The sequence below is a fragment of the Diorhabda carinulata genome, chromosome 10 (assembly GCF_026250575.1).
Source record: "Diorhabda carinulata isolate Delta chromosome 10, icDioCari1.1, whole genome shotgun sequence".
Taxonomy (NCBI): Eukaryota; Metazoa; Arthropoda; class Insecta; order Coleoptera; family Chrysomelidae; genus Diorhabda; species Diorhabda carinulata.
The window spans coordinates 15,072,533-15,096,655 of NC_079469.1; the positions used below are offsets into that span (position 1 = coordinate 15,072,533).

At 26.4% G+C, this 24,123-nt stretch overlaps 1 protein-coding gene across 2 annotated transcripts in view; it reads left to right on the forward strand.

Moving 5' to 3' along the window:
• The window catches only part of LOC130898704 (ion transport peptide-like), a 39,148-nt gene that overhangs the window by 3,287 nt on the left and 11,738 nt on the right, over nucleotides 1–24,123 (forward strand). For both annotated transcript variants that reach the window (XM_057808170.1, XM_057808171.1), the window contains exon 2: nucleotides 20,871–21,133. In XM_057808170.1, the coding sequence (XP_057664153.1) occupies nucleotides 20,871–21,133 (263 nt within the window). The remainder of the gene's footprint in view (nucleotides 1–20,870; nucleotides 21,134–24,123) is intronic.

Consider the following 24,123-nt stretch of genomic DNA (forward strand, 5'->3'; position numbering starts at 1 on the left):
TTTTTTCAAAATTTACGAGGTAAATTGCGAATTTTTTCATTTTCTACTCCATCAGAATGATCCAAGCGAGAGTTTGAAGGATCCAAAACCACCGGTCGAATCCCAAGGATCTCAAAAATCACTAGCACGCTCAAAACGGCGAAGAAAAATCCTCAGAAAAATATATGGATCTGTCAAAATGACCCCCTAGGTTACCCGATCTTACCTCTCTTGATTTTTTTATCGGATCTATCAGAGCGACGTAGAGCGGTCAATTCTGAGTGGTAGATCGGCGTTTGTTTACCAGAAATCGACGTTTAATACATAATTTCAATAAAAAAACGTTTTTGAAGTAGTTTCTGTTCGTGTTAGTGCCGTGACGCGGCACCGCCGCCAATGTTCGGCGGTATGCTTTTTATAAATGTACATAAACAAAAGAAATCGTAGGAATTACGAACAGATGTTCGTTATAGACGACAAGATCATTCCTTTACAAATTTCTACAATTTAGTAACTCGATACAGAAATTATTTTTAAGTTGTTAGTTTCGAAGAAATTCGTATGATGTGATACAACATCTGTAATAGCATATCGTTTTTCAAGATTTCTTTGAAATATTTGAAGGAAAAAAAAAATGTGTGAGGATTGTATATTTGGTAAACCAAAAGGTCTATGAAATAAATTAACGTGCAGGAAAATATTACCGCGAAACACTACGAAAAAAAAAAACAATCCGGTGCGATACGTAGACAATATACAGGGTGTTTGGTTAAAAACATGGGGATTAAGGATTTTTGTGTGGTATCCAACACGAAGACCATATATAGGGTGTTTGTTTGAAGTAGAAATATTATGTACATGTTTTTTCGAGTTCGTTAATTTTTGGACACGTGTAACGTTTAAATCTCTAAAGCGATTTCAATTTTATTGATATAAATCGATGTAGAATTTAATGCTTTTTAAAAATGAAAAGTGTGAAATTTTCTCTACGGGGCTCTGTTTTCGAGATATAAGTCGAAAATCTGGAAAAGTGCGAAAACATAATTCAAATGTCAAGACAATTTTTGAACACTTGTTGCGTTCTAGTCTTTTAACCAATTTTGTTATTTTACACATAAATAGACGGGAAATTTAATGGTTTTTGAAAAAGAAAAGTATAAAATTTTCCGTACAAGGCACTGTTGTCGAGATATAAGTAAACAAACTGAAAAGTGCGAAAACTAAATTTAACTTCTGGATCAATTTTTAAACACTTGTTGCGTGCAAACCATTGAATCAATTTCAATATTATAAACACCAAACAACTTAAAATTTAATGTTTTTCAAGAAAGGAATGTATAAAATTTTCCCTACAAGGCTCTGTTTTCGAGATATAAGTAAACAAACTGAAAAGTGCGAAAACTAAATTTAACTCCTAGATCAATTTTGAAACACTTGTTGCGTGCAAACCATTGAATCAATTTTAATATTATAAAGACCAAACAACGTAAAATTTGATATTTTTCAAGAAAGGAAAGTATAAAATTTTCCGTACAAGGCTCTGTTTTCGAGATATAAGTAAACAAACTGATAAGTGCGAAAACTAAATTTAACTCCTAGATCAATTTTGAAACACTTGTCGCGTGCAAACCATTGAATCAATTTCAATATTATAAACACCAAACAACTTAAAATTTAATGTTTTTCAAGAAAGGAATGTATAAAATTTTCCCTGCAAGGCTCTGTTTTCGAGATATAAGTAAACAAACTGAAAAGTGCGAAAACTAAATTTAACTCCTAGATCAATTTTGAAACACTTGTTGCGTGCAAACCATTGAATCAATTTTAATATTACAGACACCAAACAATGTAAAATTTATTGCTCTTTAAAAAAGAAAAGTATGAAATTTTCGGTACAGGTCTTCGCTGGTATTTAAGTCTAACAAGAGCTCAGAAAAACCAACTACTAAAAACCTAACCTAAAAATCCAACTACTGACCCCAAATTCACCCTAAGCTTTCGTAGGGGGTTCCTTCCATAAGGGAATGTCTTGAATATACGTGGTTGTACAAATAACATAACAACTATTATGAGTTTGATTAAAACTTATGTATAACCACCCTGTATACATTCCAGACTATAAATATAATTAAAAATAATATACGATCTGAAGTTTTATAGTTTATTAATTTAAATAACGTTAAAAATTAATTTTTTTTATTTAATTTCTTTCTCTCGAGTCTCTTGTAAATAAAATTTTATCTTATAGAAGAACGATTTGTTTTAAGTTGCGCCAAGCTGTCTACCCCACTTCGGCCTTGATAAAACAAGTATTACAACCAAGACTACTTATTATACAGAGTGGTATAACCGATCGTTTGAAATATAAAATTATATTTCTGCTTTATTATATACAAAGTGCGAAATCGAAATTTAGTGAATTAGTTAATCTTTGATCGCTCGTAGCACCCAAACTAGTGGACCAATTTTGATACAAAAACAATGAATCCACGCCAAATTTAATGTATTTTAAAAAAGGAAAGTATAAAATTTTCCCTACATTGTTTAGTTTTCGAGATATAACTAACAAATGAAAAAAGTGCGAAATCGAAATTTAGCAAATTAGCTAATCTTTGATCGCTCGTAGCACCCAAACTAGTGGACCAATTTTGATACAAAAACAATGAATCCACGCCAAATTTATTGTATTTTAAAAAAGGAAAGTACAAAATTTTTCCTAAATTGTTTAGTTTTTGAGATATAACTAACAAATGAAAAAAGTGCGAAATCGAAATTTAGCAAATTAGCTAATCTTTGATCGCTCGTAGCACCCAAACTAGTGGACCAATTTTGATACAAAAACAATGAATCCACGCCAAATTTATTGTATTTTAAAAAAGGAAAGTACAAAATTTTTCCTAAATTGTTTAGTTTTCGAGATATAACTAACAAATGAAAAAAGTGCGAAATCGAAATTTAGCAAATTAGCTAATCTTTGATCGCTCGTAGCACCCAAACTAGTGGACCAATTTTGATACAAAAACAATGAATCCACGCCAAATTTATTGTATTTTAAAAAAGGAAAGTACAAAATTTTTCCTAAATTGTTTAGTTTTTGAGATATAACTAACAAATGAAAAAAGTGCGAAATCGAAATTTAGCAAATTAGCTAATCTTTGATCGCTCGTAGCACCCAAACTAGTGGACCAATTTTGATACAAAAACAATGAATCCACGCCAAATTTAATGTATTTTAAAAAAGGAAAGTATAAAATTTTCCCTACATCGCTTAGTTTTTATGTGGCGCCCAAACCAGTAAAATGATTTTAATACAAAAACACTTAGCACTTTCGCTAAAAACCTGGTCACTATAAAGTCTACAACTCGAAGTTATTTGGTTCTAAATGTAGTAAGAAATAACCTAACCTATATTTTTAGTATTTTACTCGATTTTTTTCAAACATCCTGTTGTTTCGGTATCTGAATTAATCTGAAATGAAATAATAGGTCTTGTAATAGTGTAATGACCTTTATTACTAATTTCTAAAACAAAAAACGTATGCGTAAAACCATTGTTCTTGATGTTTATGCAAAATAATTATTCTAAATAGTATTCTGTAGTTAATTTGTATGCAAACGTTGTGGATACAGGACAGGTCGAAGCGACTTCGTGTTAGTTAATGATTAAATGATATATAAAGGATGTCCCGCTATATTGAAAACGAGATTATGTTGAGTAGAAGATTGAGTGGAATGGGGAGCTGCTTACGAGAATATCTACTGGTTTTTAGGAATATTAACTGATGATTTAGCACGATTTAGCTATGTATATAGTTGATTCTAATTTGTGGGAATATTTTTGACATATAATAGCATGTTGGAATAATTTTTTAATTATGGAATTTTCTCTATAAGTAAAAAACAAAAATTGTTCATGTTTTCTCGAGTTTGAACGTGTGTGGCGCCCAAACTAGTGTACCGATTTTGATATAAAAACAATTAATCGACACAAAATTTAATGGTTTTTAAAAAAGAAAAGTATAAAATTTTCCCTACATTGCTTAGTTTTCGAGATATAAGTGAAAAATAAAAAAAAGTCCGAAATCGAAATTTTGCGATTTAGCTAATGTTTGAACGTGTGTGGCGCCCAAACTAGTGAACCGATTTTGATATAAAAACAATTAATCGACACAAAATTTAATGGTTTTTAAAAAAGAAAAGTATAAAATTTTCCCTACATTGCTTAGTTTTCGAGATATAAATGAAAAATAAAAAAAAGTCCTAAATCGAAATTTTGCAATTTAGCTAATGTTTGAAAGCATGTAGCTCCCAAACCAGTGAAACGATTTTGATATAAAAACAATTATTCGAAACAAAATTTTTTACCTTTTAAAAAAGAAAAGTATAAAATTTTCCCTACATTGCTTAGTTTTCGAGATATAAGTGAAAAATAAAAAAAAAGTCCTAAATCGAAATTTTGCGATTTAGCTAATGTTTGAAAGCATGTAGCTCCCAAACCAGTGAAACGATTTTGATATAAAAACAATTATTCGAAACAAAATTTTTTACCTTTTAAAAAAGAAAAGTATAAAATTTTCCCTACATTGCTTAGTTTTCGAGATATAAGTGAAAAATAAAAAAAAGTCCGAAATCGTCATTTTGCGACTTAGCTAATCTTTGAACGCTTGTGGCGCCCAAACTAGTGAACTAATTTTGATACAAAAACAATCAATCTACACCAAATTTAATGTATTTTATAAAAAGAAAGTATAAAATTTTCCCTACATTGCTTAGTTTTCGAGATATAAGTAAAAAATCAAAAAAATGCGAAAACAAAATTTGAAAATGTCTTCGCTACTTAACTAATCTTGAAACGCCTGTGACGTCTAAATTACTAGACTAATTTTGATGTAATAGCAATCAATAGAAGGCAAATTTGAAGCTCTTCAAAAAAGAAAAGAATAAAATTTTCCTTACAGGACTTAGTTTTCGAGATATAAGTCTACTGATTTGTTGGTGCCTCCAAATTTACCACAATACAATATCTGTACTATGGAAGCCATTAATTGGAATTTCCAAATAAATAGCGAGCCCTTAACATTATATCTAAGTAACTAACCGTAAAAAAACGAAAATTAAAAAACTTAGACATCAATTTTAGAAGATTTTATAAAAAAACACATTGAAACCGATGTACCTTGGACTATAAGTTTTTTTTTATAGAAAAACGTGTAAAAATCAACGTTTCGTCATATTTAGGCCTTTAATAAGAATATAAAATTAATTTTCTATCAAAATCAAAACGATTTATCAAGAAAAAAACCTACTAAATAATTAATTAAATAATAATTAGATACATAATATTCTGTATACGAAAAAATGTATCCTAATGTTCCTGGACTATAAAATCTGCTGTAAACGTTGCCAGCTTGTACAAGAAATATCTGTAGTTATGGAATTACCTCTTTTTTGTCACGAAATAATAATATTGGGTGTTTGAATAAATTTAACAATATGATGAAATATTTTCGAGCTGTTTCGTTTTGTTATTTACGATTCAACGATGTCAAATTATACTGTTTGTTGGTGGATACAACAAAAAGCAATTAGGTGGACATATTTTTTTTGCTTTAATAAATACATCTACCAGCATGATACATGGGGCCAAAAAAAAAGTTAATTAAAACATTAGATGAACTCCTACGTAAACTGCTATTCAATATTTATTATTAGACCGATTAAATGAGTATTTTATGAGTAAGTTTTATTGTAATTCAATAGAGAACGTTCAAGGTTGTGACCTTAAGTGTTAATCAAGAAAAAATGCCTTAAAACTGTCTTATAACTAACTCAAAAGGCTTCGTCCTCTTCAGTCTTTTCACTAAGTTATCTATGTTTATTTGAAGGACTGTTTTAGCGAATTTAAACGACAATAGTGATATAACAAAGTGAGTTTACAAAAAAGAATTATTGCTTGATAAAAGTAGGGAATTCTACTAGTTAAAACTAGTAAGAAATCTAACTGCTACAAAGAACATGCAGCTAAACTTTGAATGGATGTAGAGTACAAACCTCTGTACCGATTTTGATGTTCTAAACATGAATTAACTTAGAATTTAATGCTGTTTAAAAATGAAGAGTACAAAATTTTCACCAAATGGCTTTGTTTTCGAGATATAAGTAAAAATCTGAGAAAGTGCAGAAACAAAATTCAAATACTTAGTACATATTTAATCACTTGTTACGTTCAAACCCCTTAATCAATTTCAACATAATAGACACCAATCGACGTGAAATTTAATGCTTTTTAAAAATGAAGAGTACAAAATTTTCACCAAATGGCTTTGTTTTCGAGATATAAGTAAAAATCTGAGAAAGTGCAGAAACAAAATTCAAATACTTAGTACATATTTAATCACTTGTTACGTTCAAACCTCTTAATCGATTTCAACATAATAGACACCAATCGACGTGAAATTTAATGCTTTTTAAAAAAGAAGACTACAAAATTTTCACCAAATGGCTTTGTTTTCGAGATATAAGTGAAAAAACTGCAACAGTTCTAAAACAAAATTCATATATATTTTCTAGACTTAGTTAAACTTTGAGCACGTGAGCTGCTCAAACCACTAAACCGATTTCTATATTATAAGCATCAATCGACGTGAAATTTCATATTTTTTAAAAAAGAAAAGTATAAAATTTTCGCTACAGGTCTTCGTTTTCGAGATATAAATGAAAAAACCGCATTAACGCAAAAATAAAATTCATATATATTTTCTAGACTTAGCTAAATTTTGAACACCTGGGCTGCTCAAACCACTCAACCGATTTCAATATTATAGGCATCAATCGACGTGAAATTTTATGTTTTTCAAAAAAGAAAAGTATAAAATTTTCGCTACAAGCCGTGGTTTTCGAGATATAAATGAAAAAACCGCATTAACGCAAAAATAAAATTCATATATATTTTCTAGATTTAGCTAAATTTTGAACACCTAGGCTGCTCAAACCACTCAACCGATTTCAATATTATAGGCATCAATCGACGTGAAATTTTATGTTTTTCAAAAAAGAAAAGTATAAAATTTTCGCTACAAGCCGTGGTTTTCGAGATATAAATGAAAAAACCGCATTAACGCAAAAATAAAATTCATATATATTTTCTAGACTTAGCTAAACTTTGAACACCTGGGCTGCTCAAACCACTCAACCGATTTCAATATTATAGGCATCAATCGACGTGAAATTTTATGTTTTTCAAAAAAGAAAAGTATAAAATTTTCGCTACAAGCCGTGGTTTTCGAGATATAAATGAAAAAAACGCATTAACGCAAAAATAAAATTTATATATATTTTCTCGACTTAGCTATACTTTGAGCACGTGAGCTGCTCAAACCACTCAACCGATTTCAATATTATAGACATCAATCGACGTGAAATTTCATGTTTTTTAAAAAAGAAAAGTATAAAATTTTCGCTACAGGCCGTGGTTTTCGAGATATAAGTAAAAAACTGGAAAACTGGAACACCTATAATTTTTTTAAAAAATTTTCTGTTGAAACGTTTCAGTTTCACATTCAATTAACCGAAAAAACATCACAAATCGGTGCCATTACGTCCACATCTTCTACAACTAGTCCATTTACTTTCTCTCACACGTAAAGAATTTAAAATTAGTTACAAGTCGATACGAAAATTCATTAAACGCTTTGTTCAAATTTAAAAACAACTTTTTAATACAAACACTTTCATTTTTTACATAAATTCACTCTAAGATGGTCTCTAATGAGGTTATAATTATTTTTTACTAAAGCACCGATTCTCATACTAGATTAATATCGTTAATATATTTAAATATCATACGAGGGTCATCCCAAAAGTTTCCTTATACTTTCAGTTACAATTCTTATATTAAATGTAAAAAAAAGGTTGACGAACTCGAAAATTATATTAATAGGTTTCCAATTACACTTAATTACATCATTTTAACTTAAAAAAAATAGTGCTAGACAAATATTTGTCAGTATCAAAACTGGTTTTTTTAAAGGTGAAATCTAACATTAACGTTAATGAAATTTGATTGACGTAAGTATAAATAAAATATATTAATAAAAAAAATATATACATGGGACGTTAATTAAATAAAAAATAAACGAAATACGATACAAAAAATTCAGTCTTGTCGATAATTTTGTCAAAATAGATCCTAGTTATTGTCATTATTACTACTTGTTTTAAATCGCTTTCTAACTAGTTTTTGCAACAATAATAATCAATAGGAGTTAGATCAGGTGTATTAGGTGGCTGGGGAGATGAATTGTGACGTAGTTATGGTAATTTTTTTTGTGAAAATAACGGTCGAATGGGTAGGCATATTATGGTGTGATTTTTCTTTATGATGTAACCTCGTATATCAGGAAAGACTGATTTTGAGTAGGGAAAAACAATTTTATCATTAAATTAATGTTTAATTTTGAATTGGACATATAATTTTGAGGTTATAGCGAAAAATATGGTACAGAAATGGGTTTGATAGCTGTACGTGGTTTTAAGAGTTCTGTCATGGGTATTTAAAGGGATATTATAAAAATTCTATCAACATTATTTGTTCTAAATTCAATTATCTCTCAGACGAAAACAATAAAACTTGAATCAGATTCACAGTTTTTGAGTTATAGTGAAAAATGTTTCAAAAAAATTCGGTTTCAACAAGTTTGATGTTTTAGATGTGCTTTTATGGGTATTTCATGGGATGTTATCAGAATTATATCAACGGAATCCCATGATAAATTCAATTATCTTTCAAATGGAACGAAAAAATTTTGGATCGGTCATATACTTTCGAAGTTATAGCAAAAAGAGTAGCGACAAAAATATTTTCGCGTTATTTCCAAACACCTACACAAATTTCAATATTATAGATATTAATCGACATAAAATTTAATGTTTTTCAAGAAAGGAGAGGATAAAATTTTCCCTACAGGACTTTGTTTTCGAGATATATGTAAAAAACTGAAAAAGTGTGATTGGAAAATTTCAAAACTTAGTGAAACTTTAATCACGTGTTGTGTCCAAACCCCTGAACCAATTTCAATATTAATGACATCATTTGATGTTAAATTTAATGCTCTTAAAAAAAAGAGAGTAAGAAATTTTTGCTACAGGTCGTCGTTTTTGAGATATAAGTGAAAAAATCGAAAAAGTGTGATTACAAAATTTAAAGACTTATTATATCTTTAATCACGTGTTGTGTCCAAACCTCTAATCCAATTTCAATATTAAAGATATCAATCAATGTGAAATTTGATGCTTTGCAAAAAAGAAAGTAATGATTTTTTCACTACAAGACTTTGTTTTCGAGATATAAGTAAAAAACTGAAAAAGTGTGTTTGGAAAATTTCAAAACTTAGTGAAACTTTAATCACGTGTTGTGTCCAAACCCCTGAACCAATTTCAATATTATAGTCATCAATCGACGTTAAATTTAATGCTTTTTAAAAAAGAAAATAATGAGTTTTTCACTACAAGTCTTTGTTTTCGAGATATGGATAAAAAACTGAAAAAGTGTGATTACAAAATTTAAAGACTTAATGAATCTTTAATCACGTGTTGTGTCCAAACCCCTAATCCAATTTAAATATTAAAGATATCAATCAATGTGAAATTTGATGCTTTACAAAAAAGAAAGTAATGATTTTTTCACTACAAGTCTTTGTTTTCGAGATATGGATAAAAAACTGAAAAAGTGTGATTACAAAATTTAAAGACTTATTATATCTTTAATCACGTGTTGTGTCCAAACCTCTAATCCAATTTCAATATTAAAGATATCAATCAATGTGAAATTTGATGCTTTGCAAAAAAGAAAGTAATGATTTTTTCACTACAAGTCTTTGTTTTCGAGATATGGATAAAAAACTGAAAAAGTGTGATTACAAAATTTAAAGACTTATTATATCTTTAATCACGTGTTGTGTCCAAACCTCTAATCCAATTTCAATATTAAAGATATCAATCAATGTGAAATTTGATGCTTTACAAAAAAGAAAGTAATGATTTTTTCACTACAAGTCTTTGTTTTCGAGATATGGATAAAAAACTGAAAAAGTGTGATTACAAAATTTAAAGACTTAATGAATCTTTAATCACGTGTTGTGTCCAAACCTCTAATCCAATTTCAATATTAAAGATATCAATCAATGTGAAATTTGATGCTTTTCAAAAAATATAATCACCAAACCCACCGTAGACCCCACAGTTTCCGAGATATAAGAAAAAAACTTAAAAGTGCGAAAAAAAAATTTTCTCCACATACAATTCCAAAGTTATTATAAAAAAATCTTTTTCTAGCAACAGTACGTGGTACTACCAACAATCAAAACTCAGTAACTCATATATAAAGTGATAATTAAGGACATTTCCTCACAATTTTGGGTTTTATGTGATTTTTTCAGCACATACATTGGAACTACTACAACTAAGAGATTTGGATGGAGCCAGCGTAAAATTTATTGTTAACGTCAAATATTTAAACTTATATTGAGTCACTGATAAACTGAAATCAAAAGAAATATCCTGAAATTAAAGAAAAAACATTAATTTCATTATACACGCTTCAAATTTTCATATTTCTTCACAATTGAATAAACTTCGAGACTTTGGATGGCAAAATTTTTTCCATTCACCAAATAATAAGGGTGAGTTTCGCCCCCTGTATTATAAAGTCTCCATATTAACACAATTAGAGTATATAGAAGTTGATTGCAATTTTCTTACATCGAGTTTAATTCTCATAAAACCGATTGGATTCTGTTTGGAATGATGAAAACCTGAAGATGATTGTCCAACTAATTAATTGGTGATGTCAAAGGGTAAATAAAAATATATGACAACCACTTTGGGGATGTGCAGTTTGATTTCAGTCACTCAGGTTTATTGATGCATTTCGTCTTTGTTGTTAAGTCGTGAAATCAAAGTAAGTTTTTCGGTTTTACAAATAAATATTTTACAAAATTTGATTACGAGATTCTCGTTGAATGTAATCGTATTATACAGGGTGTTTACTTGATCTTGGTAACACAAAAAATCAGGAAATTATGACCAAAAAAAGGACACGAAGAAGTTTTGTAAGGACGTGATTTAAATATCCTTATTTTATATTGTTTCATATGAATTCGTAGAAACTCTGCTTTGACTCTAAAAATACTATAAATTTTGATAAAAAGTCTTATTTTACTCCAGAAATACCATAAATTCTAGTAGAAATTCATAATTGACTTGGAAATATCGTATATTTGGCTTATTTCGTTTGGAAATCGATACTTTTTCGAAAAAAATCTTCTTTGACTTTAAAAATACTATAAATTTTCGTAAAAATCTCAATTTACTTTAGATACACCATGTATTCTTATAGAAACGTATAAATAACATTGAAAATATCCTTAAATGTGGGTTATTTCGTGTAGAAATCGATATATTTTGGAAAAAAATTCTCTTTGACTCTAGAAATACTATAAATTTTGATGAAAAGTCTTATTTTACTCCAGAAATACCATAAATTCTAGTAGAAATTCATAATTGACTTGGAAATATCGTATATTTGGCTTATTTCGTTTGGAAATCGATACTTTTTCGAAAAAAATCTTCTTTGACTTTAAAAATACTATAAATTTTCGTAAAAATCTCAATTTACTTAAGAAACGTCATGTATTCTTATAGAAACGTATAAATAACATTGAAAATATCTTAAATGTGGGTTATTTCGTGTAAAAATCGATATATTTTGTAAAAAAATTCTCTTTGACTCTAGAAATACTATAAATTTTGATAAAAAGTCTTATTTTACTCCAGAAATACCATAAATTCTAGTAGAAATTCATAATTGACTTGGAAATATCGTATATTTGGCTTATTTCGTTTAGAAATCGATACTTTTTCGAAAAAAATCTTCTTTGACTTTAAAAATACTATAAATTTTCGTAAAAATCTCAATTTACTTTAGATACACCATGTATTCTTATAGAAACGTATAAATAACATTGAAAATATCTTAAATGTGGGTTATTTCGTGTAGAAATCGATATATTTTGGAAAAAAATTCTCTTTGACTCTAAAAATACTATAAATTTTGATGAAAAGTCTTATTTTAATTTAGAAACACCATAAATTCTAGTAGAAATTCATAATTGACTTGGAAATATCGTATATTTGACTTATTTCGTTTGGAAATCGATACTTTTTCGAAAAAAATCTTCTTTGACTTTAAAAATACTATAAATTTTCGTAAAAATCTCAATTTACTTCAGATACACCATGTATTCTTATAGAAACGTATAAATAACATTGAAAATATCCTTAAATGTGGGTTATTTCGTTTTGAAATCGATATATTTTGGAAAAAAATTCTCTTTGACTCTAGAAATACTATAAATTTTGATAAAAAGTCTTATTTTACTCCAGAAATACCATAAATTCTAGTAGAAATTCATAATTGACTTGGAAATATCGTATATTTGGCTTATTTCGTTTAGAAATCGATACTTTTTCGAAAAAAATCTTCTTTGACTTTAAAAATACTATAAATTTTCGTAAAAATCTCAATTTACTTAAGAAACGTCATGTATTCTTATAGAAACGTATAAATAACATTGAAAATATCTTAAATTTGGGTTATTTCGTGTAGAAATCGATATATTTTGGAAAAAAATTCTCTTTGACTCTAGAAATACTATAAATTTTGATGAAAAGTCTTATTTTAATTTAGAAACACCATAAATTCTAGTAGAAATTCATAATTGACTTGGAAATATCGTATATTTGACTTATTTCGTTTGGAAATCGATACTTTTTCGAAAAAAATCTTCTTTGACTTTAAAAATACTATAAATTTTCGTAAAAATCTCAATTTACTTCAGATACACCATGTATTCTTATAGAAACGTATAAATAACATTGAAAATATCCTTAAATGTGGGTTATTTCGTTTTGAAATCGATATATTTTGGAAAAAAATTCTCTTTGACTCTAGAAATACTATAAATTTTGATAAAAAGTCTTATTTTACTCCAGAAATACCATAAATTCTAGTAGAAATTCATAATTGACTTGGAAATATCGTATATTTGGCTTATTTCGTTTAGAAATCGATACTTTTTCGAAAAAAATCTTCTTTGACTTTAAAAATACTATAAATTTTCGTAAAAATCTCAATTTACTTAAGAAACGTCATGTATTCTTATAGAAACGTATAAATAACATTGAAAATATCTTAAATTTGGGTTATTTCGTGTAGAAATCGATATATTTTGGAAAAAAATTCTCTTTGACTCTAGAAATACTATAAATTTTGATGAAAAGTCTTATTTTAATTTAGAAACACCATAAATTCTAGTAGAAATTCATAATTGACTTGGAAATATCGTATATTTGACTTATTTCGTTTGGAAATCGATACTTTTTCGAAAAAAATCTTCTTTGACTTTAAAAATACTATAAATTTTCGTAAAAATCTCAATTTACTTCAGATACACCATGTATTCTTATAGAAACGTATAAATAACATTGAAAATATCTTAAATTTGGGTTATTTCGTGTAGAAATCGATATATTTTGGAAAAAAATTCTCTTTGACTCTAAAAATACTATAAATTTTGATGAAAAGTCTTATTTTAATTTAGAAACACCATAAATTCTAGTAGAAATTCATAATTGACTTGGAAATATCGTATATTTGACTTATTTCGTTTGGAAATCGATACTTTTTCGAAAAAAATCTTCTTTGACTTTAAAAATACTATAAATTTTCGTAAAAATCTCAATTTACTTCAGATACACCATGTATTCTTATAGAAACGTATAAATAACATTGAAAATATCCTTAAATGTGGGTTATTTCGTGTAGAAATCGATATATTTTGGAAAAAAATTCTCTTTGACTCTAGAAATACTATAAATTTTGATGAAAAGTCTTATTTTACTCCAGAAATACCATAAATTCTAGTAGAAATTCATAATTGACTTGGAAATATCGTATATTTGGCTTATTTCGTTTGGAAATCGATACTTTTTCGAAAAAAATCTTCTTTGACTTTAAAAATACTATAAATTTTCGTAAAAATCTCAATTTACTTAAGAAACGTCATGTATTCTTATAGAAACGTATAAATAACATTGAAAATATCTTAAATGTGGGTTATTTCGTGTAAAAATCGATATATTTTGTAAAAAAATTCTCTTTGACTCTAGAAATACTATAAATTTTGATAAAAAGTCTTATTTTACTCCAGAAATACCATAAATTCTAGTAGAAATTCATAATTGACTTGGAAATATCGTATATTTGGCTTATTTCGTTTAGAAATCGATACTTTTTCGAAAAAAATCTTCTTTGACTTTAAAAATACTATAAATTTTCGTAAAAATCTCAATTTACTTTAGATACACCATGTATTCTTATAGAAACGTATAAATAACATTGAAAATATCTTAAATGTGGGTTATTTCGTGTAGAAATCGATATATTTTGGAAAAAAATTCTCTTTGACTCTAAAAATACTATAAATTTTGATGAAAAGTCTTATTTTAATTTAGAAACACCATAAATTCTAGTAGAAATTCATAATTGACTTGGAAATATCGTATATTTGACTTATTTCGTTTGGAAATCGATACTTTTTCGAAAAAAATCTTCTTTGACTTTAAAAATACTATAAATTTTCGTAAAAATCTCAATTTACTTCAGATACACCATGTATTCTTATAGAAACGTATAAATAACATTGAAAATATCCTTAAATGTGGGTTATTTCGTTTTGAAATCGATATATTTTGGAAAAAAATTCTCTTTGACTCTAGAAATACTATAAATTTTGATAAAAAGTCTTATTTTACTCCAGAAATACCATAAATTCTAGTAGAAATTCATAATTGACTTGGAAATATCGTATATTTGGCTTATTTCGTTTAGAAATCGATACTTTTTCGAAAAAAATCTTCTTTGACTTTAAAAATACTATAAATTTTCGTAAAAATCTCAATTTACTTAAGAAACGTCATGTATTCTTATAGAAACGTATAAATAACATTGAAAATATCTTAAATTTGGGTTATTTCGTGTAGAAATCGATATATTTTGGAAAAAAATTCTCTTTGACTCTAGAAATACTATAAATTTTGATGAAAAGTCTTATTTTAATTTAGAAACACCATAAATTCTAGTAGAAATTCATAATTGACTTGGAAATATCGTATATTTGACTTATTTCGTTTGGAAATCGATACTTTTTCGAAAAAAATCTTCTTTGACTTTAAAAATACTATAAATTTTCGTAAAAATCTCAATTTACTTCAGATACACCATGTATTCTTATAGAAACGTATAAATAACATTGAAAATATCCTTAAATGTGGGTTATTTCGTTTTGAAATCGATATATTTTGGAAAAAAATTCTCTTTGACTCTAGAAATACTATAAATTTTGATAAAAAGTCTTATTTTACTCCAGAAATACCATAAATTCTAGTAGAAATTCATAATTGACTTGGAAATATCGTATATTTGGCTTATTTCGTTTAGAAATCGATACTTTTTCGAAAAAAATCTTCTTTGACTTTAAAAATACTATAAATTTTCGTAAAAATCTCAATTTACTTAAGAAACGTCATGTATTCTTATAGAAACGTATAAATAACATTGAAAATATCTTAAATTTGGGTTATTTCGTGTAGAAATCGATATATTTTGGAAAAAAATTCTCTTTGACTCTAGAAATACTATAAATTTTGATGAAAAGTCTTATTTTAATTTAGAAACACCATAAATTCTAGTAGAAATTCATAATTGACTTGGAAATATCGTATATTTGACTTATTTCGTTTGGAAATCGATACTTTTTCGAAAAAAATCTTCTTTGACTTTAAAAATACTATAAATTTTCGTAAAAATCTCAATTTACTTCAGATACACCATGTATTCTTATAGAAACGTATAAATAACATTGAAAATATCTTAAATTTGGGTTATTTCGTGTAGAAATCGATATATTTTGGAAAAAAATTCTCTTTGACTCTAAAAATACTATAAATTTTGATGAAAAGTCTTATTTTAATTTAGAAACACCATAAATTCTAGTAGAAATTCATAATTGACTTGGAAATATCGTATATTTGACTTATTTCGTTTGGAAATCGATACTTTTTCGAAAAAAATCTTCTTTGACTTTAAAAATACTATAAATTTTCGTAAAAATCTCAATTTACTTCAGATACACCATGTATTCTTATAGAAACGTATAAATAACATTGAAAATATCTTAAATGTGGGTTATTTCGTGTAAAAATCGATATATTTTGGAAAAAAATTCTCTTTGACTCTAAAAATACTATAAATTTTGATGAAAAGTCTTATTTTAATAGAAATAGAAACACCATAAATTCTAGTAGAAATTCATAATTGACTTGGAAATATCGTATATTTGGCTTATTTCGTTTGGAAATCGATAATTTTTCGAAAAAAATCTTCTTTGACTCTAGAAATACTATAAATTTGAATTAACCTCCCAATCTACTTTGGAAATTCCATACATTGTAATAGAAATTGATAATTAACATTTAGAAGCATCCAAATGAGTTAATAATAATGAATATTTATAAATTTAATTTTGAGAGAAAAAAATATTATACGGGGGGTTAACGAAACATAAACGACAAAAATATATTTATATTCCATATTTAAACAATCAAATACGATCTACCTTGAATTAAAAACATTATCTCATGGATTTTTTGTGATAATTGACATAATTTTCCATTGTTTTTTCCTTTATAATTAAAAATAATTTTCTATTATGAAGAAATTAATTATAATTGAGATTATTATAAATGATGCATCAGCTTTTGTATGTATTATGCAAATTGGGCTACCACATTTTTTATAATAATCTTTCGTACATATTTTAAAATAATTTTCAATGTGATTAACATAATAACACTTACATTATACGGTGTATGTCAAAACTAACTACTTTTGAATTAGTATATCTAATCGTTTCGACGAAAATGTATAAATAAATTATAGGTATGGAAATTGTTGAAAATTTCATGTTTTATAACATGGGAAACAAGATTTCCCGAAAAAAACTCTTTTAAGCCGTAATTTTTCCAAAAAATTGATGAAAAAGTTGAAAACTTGTTTATTTATAAAAAAAATATAATAAAAATAAGAATATCAAATTGATAGTATACGTGAAAATGTAGAGGAAATGTTTTTAATAAGATTGATATTTTCCAAATTTTAAAAATTCAAAATGGCGGCCGAGTAAATTGAATTTATATATCTATGTTTTTAATTGCCGTTTATTTCTTTATTATTAATAATTTTGGGATGCAGTTTACTGTAATAGATATAAAATGAATGTTGCTTAATGAACGATATGAAAAAAAATTCAAAATTTTTATTTACCTAATTTTTTTATTGTGTAAAATAAAAAGAACAGTATTTATTTCAATTTTTTTGAAATTTAATAATGCAACTCCACTTTTTATTTACGACTGAAAGTGTAAAAGGAAAGACCATCAAAAACCATACATTTTGGAAAAAAAAAATTTCATAATACGACCATTAGAAACCGAGATACAGGAAGTTAAATTCCAACAATATAAATCAAATTTCTGTCGGTACCTTCAACTTTAACTTCCTTTATCTCGGGTTCTAATTGTCGTATTAAAAATTTTTTTTTCTCAAAATGTGTGTTTTTTAGATATCTTTCATATTATAATTTTGAAAGGGAACTAAATTTGAATTTTCTTTGACTAATTTCCAAAAAACTAAAAAAATAATACTGCTTTTTCAGTTTTTCCCAAATTTATTAATGAAAATCCATTTTTCATTTCTAATTGAAAGTATAAACGAAAAGACTATTAAAAACCACACATTTTGGAAAAAAAAGTTTCATAATACAACCATTAGAACCCGAGATACAGGAAGTTAAAGTCCGACAGTATAAATCAAATTTCTGTCGGTACCTGTAACTTTAACTTCCTTTATCTCGGGTTCTAATTGTCGTATTACAAATTTTTTTTTCTCAAAATGTGTGTTTTTTAAATATCTTTCATATAATAATTTTAAAAGGGAACTAAAATTGAATTTTCTTTGACTAATTTCCAAAAAACTAAAAAAATAATACTGTTTTTTTCAGTTTTTTCCAAATTCAAAAATGAAAATTCATTTTTAATTTAAGACTGAAAGTATAAGAGGAAAGGCCATTACAAACCACACATTTTGGAAAAAAAAATTTCATAATACGACCGTTAGAAACCGAGATACAGGAAGTTAAAGTCCAACAATATAAATCAAATTTCTGTCGCTACCTTCAACTTTAACTTCCTTTATCTCGGGTTCTAATTGTCGTATTACAAATTTTTTTTTCTCAAAATGTGTGTTTTTTAAATATCTTTCATATTATAATTTTGAAAGGGAACTAAAATTGAATTTTCTTTGACTAATTTCCAAAAAACTAAAAAAATAATACTGTTTTTTCAGTTTTTCCCGAATTTATTGATGAAAATCCATTTTTAATTTAAGACTGAAAGTATAAGAGGAAAGGCCATTAAAAACCACACATTTTGGAAAAAAAAATTTCATAATACGACCATTAGAAACCGAGATACAGGAAGTTAAATTCCAACAATATAAATCAAATTTCTGTCGGTACCTTCAACTTTAACTTCCTTTATCTCGGGTTCTAATTGTCGTATTAAAAATTTTTTTTTCTCAAAATGTGTGTTTTTTAGATATCTTTCATATTATAATTTTGAAAGGGAACTAAATTTGAATTTTCTTTGACTAATTTCCAAAAAACTAAAAAAATAATACTGCTTTTTCAGTTTTTCCCAAATTTATTAATGAAAATCCATTTTTCATTTCTAATTGAAAGTATAAACGAAAAGACTATTAAAAACCACACATTTTGGAAAAAAAAGTTTCATAATACAACCATTAGAACCCGAGATACAGGAAGTTAAAGTCCGACAGTATAAATCAAATTTCTGTCGGTACCTGTAACTTTAACTTCCTTTATCTCGGGTTCTAATTGTCGTATTACAAATTTTTTTTTCTCAAAATGTGTGTTTTTTAAATATCTTTCATATTATAATTTTGAAAGGGAACTAAAATTGAATTTTCTTTGACTAATTTCCAAAAAACTAAAAAAATAATACTGTTTTTTCAGTTTTTCCCGAATTTATTGATGAAAATCCATTTTTAATTTAAGACTGAAAGTATAAGAGGAAAGGCCATTAAAAACCACACATTTTGGAAAAAAAAATTTCATAATACGACCATTAGAAACCGAGATACAGGAAGTTAAATTCCAACAATATAAATCAAATTTCTGTTCGGTACCTTCAACTTTAACTTCCTTTATCTCGGGTTCTAATTGTCGTATTACAAATTTTTTTTCTCAAAATGTGTGTTTTTTAAATATCTTTCATATTATAATTTTGAAAGGGAACTAAAATTGAATTTTCTTTGACTAATTTCCAAAAAACTAAAAAAATAATACTGTTTTTTCAGTTTTTCCCGAATTTATTGATGAAAATCCATTTTTAATTTAAGACTGAAAGTATAAGAGGAAAGGCCATTAAAAACCACACATTTTGGAAAAAAAAATTTCATAATACGACCATTAGAAACCGAGATACAGGAAGTTAAATTCCAACAATATAAATCAAATTTCTGTTCGGTACCTTCAACTTTAACTTCCTTTATCTCGGGTTCTAATTGTCGTATTACAAAATTTCTTTTCTCAAAATGTGTGGTTTTTAAATATCTTTCATATCATAATTTTGAACGGGAACTAAAGTTGAAATTTCTTTGAATAATTTCCAAAAAACTAAAAAAATAATACTGTTTTTTCAGTTTTTCCCAAATTTATTAATGAAAATCCATTTTTCATTTCCAACAGAAAATATAAAAGGAAAGACTATTAAAAACCACACATTTTGGAAAAAAAAATTTCATAATACGACCATTAGAAACCGAGATACAGGAAGTTAAATTCCAACAATATAAATCAAATTTCTGTTCGGTACCTTCAACTTTAACTTCCTTTATCTCGGGTTCTAATTGTCGTATTACAAAATTTCTTTTCTCAAAATGTGTGGTTTTTAAATATCTTTCATATCATAATTTTGAACGGGAACTAAAGTTGAAATTTCTTTGAATAATTTCCAAAAAACTAAAAAAATAATACTGTTTTTTCAGTTTTTCCCAAATTTATTAATGAAAATCCATTTTTCATTTCCAACAGAAAATATAAAAGGAAAGACTATTAAAAACCACACATTTTGGAAAAAAAAATTTCATAATACGACCATTAGAAACCGAGATACAGGAAGTTAAATTCCAACAATATAAATCAAATTTCTGTTCGGTACCTTCAACTTTAACTTCCTTTATCTCGGGTTCTAATTGTCGTATTACAAAATTTCTTTTCTCAAAATGTGTGGTTTTTAAATATCTTTCATATCATAATTTTGAACGGGAACTAAAGTTGAAATTTCTTTGAATAATTTCCAAAAAACTAAAAAAATAATACTGTTTTTTCAGTTTTTCCCAAATTTATTAATGAAAATCCATTTTTCATTTCCAACAGAAAATATAAAAAGAAAGACCAGAAAATACGACCATTAGAACCCGAGATACAGGAAGTTAAAGTTCGACAATATAAATCAAATTTCTGTCGGTACTTTCAACTTTAACTTCCTTTATCTCAGCGTTTTTTCAAAATATGTGACGGTAAAGTAGTCTGTCATGCTAAGCGACACTCTCAAAAGTATAATTCTCGTTTCGACGACCAATTTATCATCTTCAGTGCATAATCTACAAACTAACAGATTTTTCGTTGTTCCAGATGAATCACAAATCATCGCAGGGTGTTCGATACACTCAAGTCGGTTGGGTGTGTCTGGCAATAGGATTATTCATGCAAATAGTATCCGGAAACTTGGTAAACAGGTCTCCCAATCTTTTGAGCCGTCACCGCATCACCAAAAGGTCCTTCTATGACTTACAATGTAAAGGAGTTTACGATAAAACGATTTTCGCTAAATTAGACAGAATTTGCGAGGATTGCTACAATCTTTTCAAGGAACCTTCGATTTATTCGTTATGCAGGTTCGTACTAAGTTTATTTTCGCGTATTATTGTGTTTGTTGATCGATGATGTTTTTACTTTTTTATACAGGACCACCTTGTATATGGATGTTTTACTTAAGCATCAACATGTTTTAATCGTTCTATTTATACAGTGTGTGTATAAAATAACGTACTTTGCTAATAATAAAATTTCTTTTTGAATACTCAAAACATTTGCTAAGTCGATTATTGTATTATTGGAGTTGTTTTTGTTCATATCTTTTTTATTTTTGTTCGTATAAAAAACTTGTAAATATCCAAATTATAGAAAATTTTACGCTCTATAAAGTGATATAATTAGATTAACGATAAAAAAATATCTAGGTCCTTAATTTGTCAAAAAATCATTAAATATTTCAAAATTTGTTTATTTGAGTAAAAAATATACTAAAAATAATTAAAAAAAATTGATATTGTGAATAAATATAGAGAAAATGTTTCTAAAAAAGTTGGTGTTTTTAAATTTTCAAAATTCAAAATGGTGGCCAAGAAAATTGAATTTATAAATTTATTTTAAATCGCTTTGTATTTATTTACTATTGAAAATTTTGGGATGCAATTTGTTGCATTAGACAGAAAAAAACTGTAATTCAGTAGACATTTACAAAAAAAATTTTCAAGAATTTATTCACATAATTTTTTAACGCTTGAATTAAAAAAACGGTATTTTTTAAGATTTTTTTAAAATTTTACCAACTAAAATTTAATTTTAGCTTCAGTTTGAAATTATAGAAAAATAGATCTTTAAAAACAATACATTTTGAAAAAAAAATATTTGTAATACAACCATTAGAACCCGAGATATAGAAAGTTAAAGTTAAAGGTACTGACAAAAACTTTTTTTATCTCGGGATATAATCATCGTTTAAACAAATTTTTTTCCCAAAATTTATAGTTTTTGATCCTCTTTTCTATTATGATATCAAACCGATAATAAAATTAAATTTTCTCTGATAAATTTCCAAAAAACTAATTAAAAAATATTTTTTTTAAATTTTTTTCAAAATTTCATAATGAAAATACAATTTTAATTTTCCCCTAAAACAATAAAAGCAAATACCTTTGAAAACCTTACATTTTGGTAAAAAAAAATTTATAATTCGACAAGTAGAAATCGAGATAATGAGAATTAAACTCCGCTAGGTATTATCAGAATAATTGTCAGTACGTACTTTGACCCCCGTTATCTCGGCTACCAATGGTCGGATTCAAAAAATTTTTTTTGCAAAATGTGTGATTTTTAGAGGTCTTTCCAATTATAATTTGAAATTTGAGTCAATATTGTTTTTTCATTAATAAATCATAAAAAAATTGAAAAATAAATTTTTTTTCAGTTTAAATATTAAAAAATTTTATAAAAAAAAAATTGGAAAAAAAAATTTCATATAGTGCATTAAACTACAACTCTTTTTCTATCAATTGCAATAAACTGCATTTCAAAATTATTAATATTAAATAAATAAACAGCGATTGAAAAAATATATTAAAAATGCAGTTTACGCAGCCGCCATATTGAATTTTCAAAATTTGAAAAAATCACCTTAATCAGCAATATTTTTTCTATGTTGTTGTAAAATATCATTTTGTTTCAATTATTTTTATTATATTTTTGGAATAAATGAAAAAAAAATTTAATTTTTCAAAAAAAAATAAGGTTTAAAAAAATTTTCTAGAAATTTATTTTAATCATGTTATAAAGCATAAAATTCCCTATAATTTTGCTGAAAGCAATTTTCTCGTACAAATAAAAATAAAAAAGATATCAGCTTAAAAGTTTAAAACACTCAAAATTCGAGGAGTAACAGTAATAAACAAAATAAACTTTATATTTTTTGCGATACAAAAAGGTTATTTGACAAAGTTAAACGCCTTTTTACAACTTTTATATCACACTACCAACGATTCTTTAATTTTATAAAATAAGATTTAAATTCGCGGCGCAATTTACAACCGTACGTTCCAAATATCTTCAAAAAAAGTTCCACAAACATCCCAACTGCAATTATCGTCATTAAAAACGACTATAATTATATATACGATGTGTTTAAATAACATAAAAATGAAATAATCGATATCACTTTAAATAAACATCATATACGAAGAAACAGATAAAAAGTACACTCTGTATAACTGGTATTTTTAAAATCGGATGTCGAAATCTAAATTCTAGGAAACGAATGGAATGTACCGAGTCCAGGTAATCGGGATCCAGTCTCGTATCGAGAATCCCCCATGACGTCGACGCAATCTTAATTTTTTTTAATCATATCAAAGTCCCTCGTATTTCAGCATCGGCAGGAAATACCTTCGAGTTAATTATATATAATTGGAACATCATTAAACGAATTCCACGTAAAAAAAATGGAATTATTTATATGAGAACGTAGTAGGCGGGTTCGAAAAAAAAACTTTGTGAAATTCTAAGATTTGATTTCGTGTGAATCATAAACTTCTGTTTGTAATTAATTAATTGATAGTGAGAATCAAAATCGGTGTTTTGATTTGATTTAACAGTCACTTTTGTAATAGACTTAATACCTAGACATTTATAATAGTACAGTCGATATGGGAACAAATCTAGTATTATATCCAAATTTTCCCACAATTATTTTTTTTTAAATTCGCTAATAGACCGCCCTAGTTGAAATTTTATATGTATATTGAATGTTTTAGGGGGTAAAAACCAACCCTTATACTAAAGTTTTTACGTATACAAATAAAACAGCGCTTTTATATTTAAATTTTCAAATAAAGATTTTAAAATGTTTATAATACTTATTTTCATAGTTTAGATTATAATAAATATTAAATAACGTTAATTCAACCCTAAAAAACTACCCTTAATAACTAAATATTTATATGATGATTAAGTTTTGGTTTTTCAACTATAATTTCTTTGATATTTGAGTTATTTAATGAGATAAAAAACATTTTTGTAGAAAATTTTGTCAGTTTTAAGTATTGTGAAA